At 49.0% G+C, this 9,949-nt stretch overlaps 1 protein-coding gene across 1 annotated transcript; it reads left to right on the forward strand.

Annotated features, from left to right (window-relative positions):
• The first annotated feature begins 1,284 nt into the window (after positions 1-1,284).
• LOC149348536 (neprilysin-2-like) lies at positions 1,285-5,513 on the forward strand. Its single transcript, XM_089541786.1, has 2 exons — positions 1,285-1,530; positions 3,417-5,513. The coding sequence occupies exons 1-2, from the start codon at positions 1,285-1,287 to the stop codon at positions 5,511-5,513; spliced, it is 2,343 nt and encodes a 780-aa protein (XP_089397912.1).
• The last annotated feature ends 4,436 nt before the right edge of the window (positions 5,514-9,949 follow it).

The following is a 9,949-nucleotide window of genomic DNA, read 5'->3' on the forward strand; positions in this document are numbered from 1 at the left end:
TTAAGTATTGAGATATTTTTTCCGCGTAGCGTTTAAGAAATGAATTCGGAACACCATCGGGTCCGGAAGATTTTTTTGTGTTAAGTTTAAGTAACATTGCTAAAACTCCTTCGCGACTAATTATCAGTTCGTTACTACAAACAGAAGAATAATCATTACTACAAACACACTGAGGTTTAAAATCATCTAGCTTCGTGAAGACACTCTGGAAGTAATTGTTAAAATGCGTTGCAATCTCATTAGCGTCTGTTATAGTCACCTCGTCAATTTTTATCTTCGTGATTTCGTGCCTGGAAGGATTCAAATGGCGCCAGAACTTTGATGGGTCCGACCTCATGAACTCTTCAAGCCTGTTTTTGAAAAAGCTATTTCTGGCTTCTCTTACTTTGTCTGCCATCTTGCTTTTTAATGACTCAAACAGTGAAGTTCCTGTCCTGTGCTGTTTCCTAAGTCTTTTAAGTTTCCGTTTAACATGAATTATCTCTCGATTAATCCAAGGATTTTCACTGCGTTTAACGACTTTCTTGAGCGGAACAAATTTGTCAATACAAAACTTAACTGCATTGCAGAATTGTGTCCAACAACCCTCAACATAACTGTTAACAGAGCTAAGGTGACATTCAAAATAATCAAGAATCGCGACATCATCAGCTCTGCTAAAATCTCTGAAGCTGATCACTTTAACGGTTTTTTCGGTCTTATCACCAGTGATTTTCCCGCAAAAGCATATTAATTTGTGGTCGGAGATGCCGCGCTCTACGTGAACAGTGCAATTACTGAACGACTGGCTCACAAACAACAGGTCCAAGATCGCTGATCCCCGTGTACAGTCATTCCCAAGCGAAAAGTATACAACAGCTGTATCTTACCGATATACACATACGGGACAGAAACGGGGATGCTAACGAAAAGGGTTCAGCTTAAGTTAAGTGTCGACAAAGCAGCGAGCTATGGAAAGAAAAATGATAGGTGAAACGTTAAGAGACTGCAAGCGGGCAGAGTGGGTTAGTAAACAAACGCAGATTAATGACATCCTAGTCGAAATCAAGATGAAGAATGGGGCTTGGGCAGGGCATGTAATGCGGGCGAATTAGATAAAAAGTTTGCGGGGATACGGCGGTTGCAGCTGGCAAAGGACAGGGTTAATTGGAGAGACATGAAGATGCCTTTGCCCTGCAGAGGGCGTAGTCTAGCTGGTGATGATGCTACTAGAAGACGAGAAAGACGATGGCTGATCACGTTCCAGGTGGATGCGTGTCTCGTGTAAGAAGCAGAAGAAGAGCAATGGATTCGCCAGCCGGTCATCCGGACCTCCAGAAGGAGGCTTCCAAGGAGACCAGGGGAAGTGCTTCCAACAACAGCCGCGACGCTAGTCAGCGCAGCACCTCTACCTACGGCGACCCGGAGGAATCTGCCGAAACGACCCTGGGCACTGCGCTGCAGACCCTCGAGGCATCGAATGCAGCCTCCAGGGCGGACCACGAGCCCGCTGCGGATGGTGCCAAGCACTTGATCTTCAAGCCCTCGGCTGTGAGTGCATAACCTGCAAGTCTCATCTACCCATGCATTTACAGGAATGGATGTAGGGGGTGAAGCTGGAAGGGGAGGGGGGGGGGGGAGGGGCTGTTTTGATATGTTTGGCATATCGGGGGTAGAAACTACCACGTCACTGTGATAAAAAAGGCCCACTCTTCTTGTCCTTCCCGTGACAAAAGCGGGGAAGCAATGGCAGTTCCTTCCGCCCCGTGAGAGCGACCACACCAATGCCTACGCGAGCCTGACGATTTTCGAGCATCCTCTCTTCGGCCCAGCTAGATAGGATCCCATCATCATCATCATCATCATCAGCCTGACTACGCCCACTTCAGGCCAAAGGCCTCTCCCATATGTCTCTCCAATTAACCCTGCCCTCTGCCAGTTGCGGCCACCGTATCCCCGCAAAGTTCTTAATCAGATTGACGTAGTGGCCGCGTCGCGGTAAAAGCTTGTCCTCCCTGCTTGGAGGGAGCCTAACCGACTCTGCAGGCTTTCTAAATAAAAGTTGTTCTCTCTCTCTCTCTCCACCCTCCTAACTTTGTGCCGCCCCCTGCTACGCTTGCCTTTTCTTGGAGATAAGCTCCCCGTTGGGTAGCAACTTAAAGTGGGAGTGTTCAGTTAAAAAATGCTGCCAAGTCATCGACGTCATGCACTCGGGGAAAAGTTCTCATTACAAGTATTTCCGAAAAGGGCACGGAGTTGGGTGAAAGGAATAGCCAAACATCAGGACCACTGTCTGTGAAGCACCTGGCCTGATGAAGCTTAGGGAACTACCAATTCACCCACAAAAGCAAAACACTTAGAGATGAATAAGCGGTATAGCTTTGAAAAGTGCTTTGGCACGCTTTGAGGAAAAATCGGCCGTTGGATGCCAAGATCATTGTGCAGGTAATCTACAGGCGGCACAAAATTCACGGGTGATCCTCGTGAATTTAGTCCTACCAGTAAGCACATGTAAAAAATCCCAGGTGGTCTAAATTAATACGAAGCCCTTCACTACGGCGTCCCACATAGCCCATGGGTCGCATCGGGACGTTAAACCACACATACCAATACCAATACTAATAAAAGGCACTGACTGGCCGCGGTGATTGCTTTACGGTAATAAAAAAGAGTGTATGCCGAACTGCCTGATATAGGGCGAATGCCAGGAATGCTAGACTGAGTGAAAATGCAGAAAGCACAAGCAGCACGTAAAGTAACTTCTACTAGTTGCCCAAGTACCAGATACAAGTCTATGAAGCTGGACTGCTTAAGCCCATCACTGAAATAGCGCAACGAACGATGCAACTATGGAGACTCATGCTGCCTGTCTCTCTTGTTGCCCCGTCAGTTGCACTGTTTGAAAATAAAACCCTCTCGTTCACCGTGGACAGTGCATGCCATGCTTTGATACCGTGCGCATGCGCTATCGCTTTACCTGCCATAAACAAGCTGTGGTACAGGAAACACGGAGTGGGAATTTATTCATAGCCATTTCTGTGCCCATTTTAATAAAGAGATTGTGGATGTCTGCTTAGCCAAACACATCAGGCTCTTTATCTGAAATTCACCTCTTGACTGCTCAACTTGCAGGTCTTGAACAGAAAGTGCGTGTCTCTACTTGCAATGAACGCCGTTCTACATTACCGGCTTGTCTGTAACGGACGTATCTAAGCGACGAAGACACACCAGAGGGCAGTAGCGACGCAGGCAGGGAAGGTCACAAGTGCGGTTAGGCCAACACTGTGATGGCCTGTACTTAGTGAGACAAACGTGACCTCCGCCCGTCATTATTGTGACCTACTTTATGCATTGCTTTCTTTGTATGATGCGTATGTTTGGAAGATAATGCCCACTTAGATGACAAGTCTTCACTTTCACTTGCGCGTCTGGCGCAGGAACGCTCCCAGCGGCAATCAACCTCGTGTTCTCGAAACGGTCGCCTGGTGCAAAGGTCATCGCGCCTCTCCTTCGGCGGTGCCGTGCTGCTCTCGCTGCTCGTGCTGTCCACCACCGTCGTACTCGCCTTCAGACAGCTGCGATACATGATGCACGCCGATGAAGGGGAGCCCTGCGGAACCGACGACTGCCTCCTACACGCCAAGTACCTGAAGGGACGCCTAAACGCAACATCGGACCCATGCCGTAACCTCTACGCCTACGTGTGCGGTTCGCGGTCTTCCGCAAGTAGCTCGAACTCTACCGTAGAAGACGAGGTGATGAGGCTCTATTCAGAAGACCTCAAGATGGACGTCCAGGGGGCTGTGGCTACAGGGAAGGAACACTCTTTGTCGTCAAGCGGCGGCAGGGGCGATGACTTCATGAAGCCGCTCAAGGAATCCAACGCATTCAGACTTTGCCTGAACAGGTCGTCGAAACAACCCGAACCATTCACAGAGTTCATGAAGGAGCGGGGGATACCCTGGCCGCAGAAGCCGGATGATGGTGACCTCGTCGTCACGACGACTGAAGTCCTGGATGTCCTTCTTGACTTGACCTTAAACTGGAAGGTGTCCCTCTGGTTCGATCTGACTGTCACCTCGGTGGATCCGAAGTCCGTAACGCTCCAGTTTCAGGAACCCGGACCTTTGGTTCTTTTTAGAAGGCGACAACTGCGAGAGATGGAAGAAAAAAATGGAGATTACGCGAAGCTCGTCAGGGATGTTGCCGCGTTTTTGAGCGAAGACGGCAGTTCGGTATTGACTGACGAGGGCGTTCGGCTTCTACATGAAGATGATGTGGCATTGAGGTCGAAGCTGGATCGCCTTAGCGATGAAGACGGGGAGGACGAGCTGCTTACGCTAAAGAAAATGCAGACGTCGGCGGTCAACGTGACGGTTCCGTCTCTGCTAGCTCTCCTCAGGAAGCACTTGAGCTCAAGCTATTCGCTCACACACTCTTCCACATTCCTCATATTCGACGGTAACCTCCTTTACGTCGTCTTCGTGTTGCTCTCGCAGCTCCCAGCCAGGAGGATCTTCGATTTGATCGGCTGGACGTTTGCTTACACCTACGTTTGGATCGTGAACCCTGACTTCGAGCAATTTGCCGCCACGCCGTCCACAGGCGGCCACGAGACAGACGCTGGCACCAGATCGCTGTGCTTCCTTGCCGTACACGAGTCTTTCGGCTTGCTGCGCATCATGTACAACTTCGCGGCGCGCTTCGATTTAAACGACACCGCCAAAGCGTCTGAGGTAGTCCAAGGCACAATACAGGCTCTCGTCGAGCGGGTTCGCCGTTCTGACATAATTTCTGCCGTCAGCAAGGAGACGGCTGTGAAGAAAATTGACAACATGTCCAAAGATGCCGGTCTCCCGGAAGGGTTTACGGACAATGCCAAGCTAGAATCTCTCTACGAGAAGCTGCCGGTCAACTACTCTTCTTTCTACGAAGCCTGGCTCAGCTCAAGAGACTCGCAGCTTCGCGGGGTTCCCGCTAATCATGTCTTGAGGGGTAGATACCGGTGGCGAAGGGAGAGCGTCCACTACCTTCACTCTACGAACACACTGCTGACCAGGATCGCGGCCTTCTACCCGACTTCGTACTTTCCTCACGGCTCCGTCAGCATGTCTTACGCAGGACTCGGTTTCCAAGTATCCGAGAACATCGCCAAGGCAATCACCGGTCGAGGCCGCGCCATCGACGACACGGGCGCCAAGCGCTTCTGGTGGTCAGCGCAGGACACATGCCTCTGGGACCATGCGAAGTCCGACCAGGAAAAAGAAGCGATTCGTTGGCGCTTCGCGTTGAGGCTCAGCACGTATGCCTTGGAGAGGCGCGCCATGAAGCCATTCATCCAGCTGAAGTCTATGGAGTACATGTCCGGCAAGCAGACGTTCTACGCGAGTTTCTGCAGCCACTTTTGTGACGAGCCGGGAGGCGAGGCGGTCTGCAACGCTGCCATGCTTGAGGAAGGATTCAAGAACGCCTTCCACTGTGGCTCGTGGTGGTCCCGCTTTGCGAAGCGCGAGTCTGAATGCCTGGTGCTGTGAACCTGGTACAGCGTGATAGTAATGGAGTATAAGTAGCGGCTGCAAAGGGAGGGGGGGGGGGGGGGAGTACCGGCTTCGTGTTCTATCTTTATCGTTTTTTTTTGTGCGTATCTTTGCTCAGCAATCCGAGGTTTAACGGTCCATATATGTTGACTATGTCCCGTGCTGTTTGATAAGAGACTATGGGACTTTTTAAATGCTAGCCAGACATGCCTGGAAGACAGTTGCAACAAGAACTATTTGTTCCTTTTAAGAATGATTATACACGCAGGGACAGTTTGCAAGCCCATGGAAGGGGGATGAATTTGTGCGCTATAATCCACGAAACGTAGCATGGCGCCCTAGGGACAGTTTTTTGGAAACAGGGCCAGCAGATGCAAAACTTCTATATTGAATTATTGGTGGCTAACATATCTGTATACCAACACAACGGATCGAAGAAGCATCCTCTGACACAATTTTCAGTCCTACATCGGACACCATTGTCACTGCCACGTCGATATCTGTTTATATTGTGGAGTGATGTGAACTTGCAACTGTATATAGCACAGTGTTGTACAGTACAACAGTCGTATACTGTTTGTAAATGTGCACAGGATACTTCCCTTCATTCGTGCTTCCGGTTCTGCCAGCTTTGTAAAGAAGGAAGTATATCCAGCTTTTCCTTCTAATACCAATTGAATATTTTTTTTATATGTTTGCTCAGACGATGTCTCTGCAGACCGGAATGCTTCATGCTGACAGTCACGATGTGGTTTTGCGTCAAGGTTTAGTTTCTTGGAGATTATACGATTCGAAGCTTTCGAAAATGCCTTGCGTGTACGAGTGCAAACCCTTTTCCATATTTCAATGTACGCAAACTTTTCACTGAGCTGTACTGTTCGAACTGTCTACACACCAGAGTGAATTGGAATGAAACGTCGCTTACAAGCAACTTTGAGGTGCAACAGCAGCAGTAACGTATGTTACAAGAAAACTGCAGAATGTATAAAAGCGCAGCCGTTAACGCTATGACCCAAGAAGTGTTAGCAAATGAATTGCAAGCACGAACAGTGCGCGAGAAAATGATTGGCGTCAGATTGTGCGGAGACTAGCTTCAAGAAATGTTTGTGAGCGTGAAAAGTTCATATTGTGAGTTGACGGGCAGGTGCTTTCAGGTTCAATCTGTGGATAAGAATGATGTGCATGTGTTATGTACGGCCCAATCACTTCCGCAGCGACATCGTTGGGATGCCATTAGCCTTCGTGAGCTTAATAGGGAGCCATGTATGCACAGAAGCAAGCCCAAGTACTTTTCATTGCAGTTTCTAATGGATGGTGTTTTTTTTTTCATAAGCTGGTCCACCAGTACTAAAGTCCTGACCGAAGAGAAATGCATACCAATAAATTTTGGTTTGGTTTATTGGGGTTTAACGTCCCAAAGCGACTAAGGCTATGAGAGACGCCGCAGTGAAGGGCTCCGGAAATTTCGACCACCTGGGGTTCTTTAACGTGCACTGACATCGCACAGTACACGGGCCTCTAGAATTTCTCCTCCAAAGAAATTCTAGCCGCCGCGGCCGGGATCGAACCCGCGTCTTTCGGGACTGCAGCTGAGCACCATAACCGCTGAGCCACCGCGGCGGCATCCCAATAAATTTTACTTAACAGCTAAAATTTCTGCTCGGAAAGCAGAAAGCAGACGGTATGTAGAGTACACAAAGGTTTTGTTTCGTCACCCGCATCAACTCACCAGTTCTACATCGCTATAGTAATTGTGTAAACACGCCATCGATATCGCTAACAAAAAAAAAAATATAGGATATCTCTGGAGATCTTAATTTTTGTTTTTTTCTTGTGTGTAGTAGCAATGATTACCTTTTTTTTTTACTTCGGTTGTTGTGTCGCTGTATTTCAGGAAACGCGTTTTTCCCCAATAAACCAGTTGTGAGAACAGCGCGGGTCCTGTGTCTTCTTTTTCTTCGTGCCTCGTTTATTTGCACCACGTATTTCCATCATGAACATTTAGGATCGAGTCGCGAATACGGTCGATAAGGCTGCTACGGGGGCACCCGTAATGCATCGCTTATGTTCTTGAGGGTGCATCAGACCACTGAAACGAGTGGCCGTTACTGTCTCCGTATCTATATTACAAGCCCTTATGTGGTCCATCCATACATATAAACAGGGCAACGAGAGAGGCCTGGTAGGCGACCCCATCCGACTGCATGGACCTGTAGTCCCTGAGGGCTCTGGTTCAAAGAGCGCGGGCAGCGGCTACCGCCAATGGTGTCCCGGAATAAAGACTACCACCCACGCAAGGGAGCGGTGAAACCCTCCACTCTACTCTAAAACCCACCCTGGTGCATCCAATAAAGTTTTACCACCACCATCTAGGTGTGCCTCACAGTGAAATTGGCTCATTCAGTTGTGACTGTCACAATATAAATGCGATTAAACAATGTTACTCCCCTTGCAGTTTTCTTTGTAGCGCTTACAGCTTAAACTGGTTTTTGAGGAAAGAAAAATGGCGCAGTATCTGTCTCACATATGTCGGTGCACACCTGAACCGCACCGTAAGGGAAGGGAGGAAGGTGGGAGTGAATGAAGAAAGAGAGAAAGAATTGCCGTAGCGGATGCATTCCTTGTACATGAGTGCGTTTGTGTCCGCTATGCACCCTGGCCAATCACCCGCCGTGGGTATGTGCCATTAAGTCTGAGGACATCATCATCATCATCACCATAATTTCGACCACCTGTGGATCTTTAACGTGCACTGACATCGCACAGCACACGGGCGCCTTTCGCGTTTCGCCTCCTTCGAAACGCAGCCGCCGCGGTCGGGTTCGGACCCGGGTACTCCGGCTCGGTATACGAGCGCCTTAACCACTGAGCCACCGCGGCGGGTTCTTTAATGGACTTCGATAGCAAGGCCAATGTCGGAGAAATTTATACTGGGCGCTTGACCGGAGACTTGAAAAGCTCTCCAGTCAGCGCGATAGCTCCTTCGATTCGTGCGGAACAATGGTCTGGAGTCGCAGTTTTGATTAGGTTAGACACGTGGAGGCTAATGAATAGGCTTCAACTTAAATTGAGAACACCGCAGCGAGCTATGGAAAGAAAAATGATAGGTGTAACGTTAAGAAACAGGAACGGGGAACAAACGCGCGTTATTGACATCCTCGTCGAAATCAAGAAGAAATGGGCTTGTGCAGAGCCTGTAATGCGAATACAAGATAACCGATTGTCGTAGCAAGTGGCGACAGAAAGTCAGATGGATGGATGAGCGACTAAGAAGTTTGCAGAGATAAGGTGGCTGCAGCTGGCGCAGGAACGAGTGAGTTGGATAAATATGGCAGCGGCCGTTGTCCTGCAGTGGGCGTAGCCCGGCTGATGATGATGATGACGCTCCTTATGGGCTTGTACATACTTGCAACTCTATTCGGTCCACGTCGTCACTCACTATAACCCCCTCCCTTCTCTTCCTTTCCCTATAGTGGAGTGTAGCTGGCCAGATGGAGATCCATCATGAGTAGTTGTGCTGATGCAAACAACGAATTGCACCTACCCGCACGGCGGTATCGGCCAAAAAACGGGTGGTATATAAAGGCTAATCAGCCAGAGTGCTTCGAGGAGGACACCGAGCACTCTGCGGTCATCTAAATAAACTACTCTCTCTTCTTCTCGAAACTGGTCAACATTCCTCTTGTGACTTCGTGTCCCACATCTAAACTGTCATTTGTAAACCTATGAACACTTGGCGAATAAAAGTCTAACTCGCGCTGTTAGTTTGCAGTAAAAGAAACAGACTTCTTTACTGAAGAGGTTTCTAGAGAGAATGATGTTTGTATGCGATTAGATTTATTGTCCTCCGCTTAGTTTTTTTTTATTCATACAGTGTGCCCGCTCGCATAAAGTGCTTCGACAAGGATGCCGAGCTCTCTACCTTCATTCACTCAAGGCCAACTGTGCGCACAGCGTTGTGCGCAAAGTCGCTATCATTGCCATCAGCGTTGCGCTACCGGAGGAAAAGAAGAAGAGAAAGCAATCGTTCGCGCTATCTCTTCGTGCCTGTCACCCCAGCTGGACCTGACAAATCTATACCAGCCCCTGTGAGTTATCATTCTGTCCTCTATAGGTTCGCCTGCCGCCCCATGTTACGTGTAACATACAGAAACGCAGCGCCATTGCTTCTGCGGCACTTCAAAGAACCGCGAAAAGCGGTCACTAGGCACATGTACGGTCGTCACACGGCGCGACCGAGTAGTGAATAGCGATAGCCTAAATACGCGGCACCCGCTCTGTCCTGAGCGTATTAGTGGCACATGGAATGTGTGTGTTTAACTGTGGGCACTTCCACTTCCTTGCCCATTTCCTTCACTTATTGATAAAGCAGCGTTCACAATGCTGCGGCATTCGCCTATCTTAACCCTAAAGTAGTGGCTATATTGCCGGTA

This window comes from Amblyomma mixtum, chromosome 4 (assembly GCF_055824585.1).
Source record: "Amblyomma mixtum isolate Tamu chromosome 4, ASM5582458v1, whole genome shotgun sequence".
Taxonomy (NCBI): Eukaryota; Metazoa; Arthropoda; class Arachnida; order Ixodida; family Ixodidae; genus Amblyomma; species Amblyomma mixtum.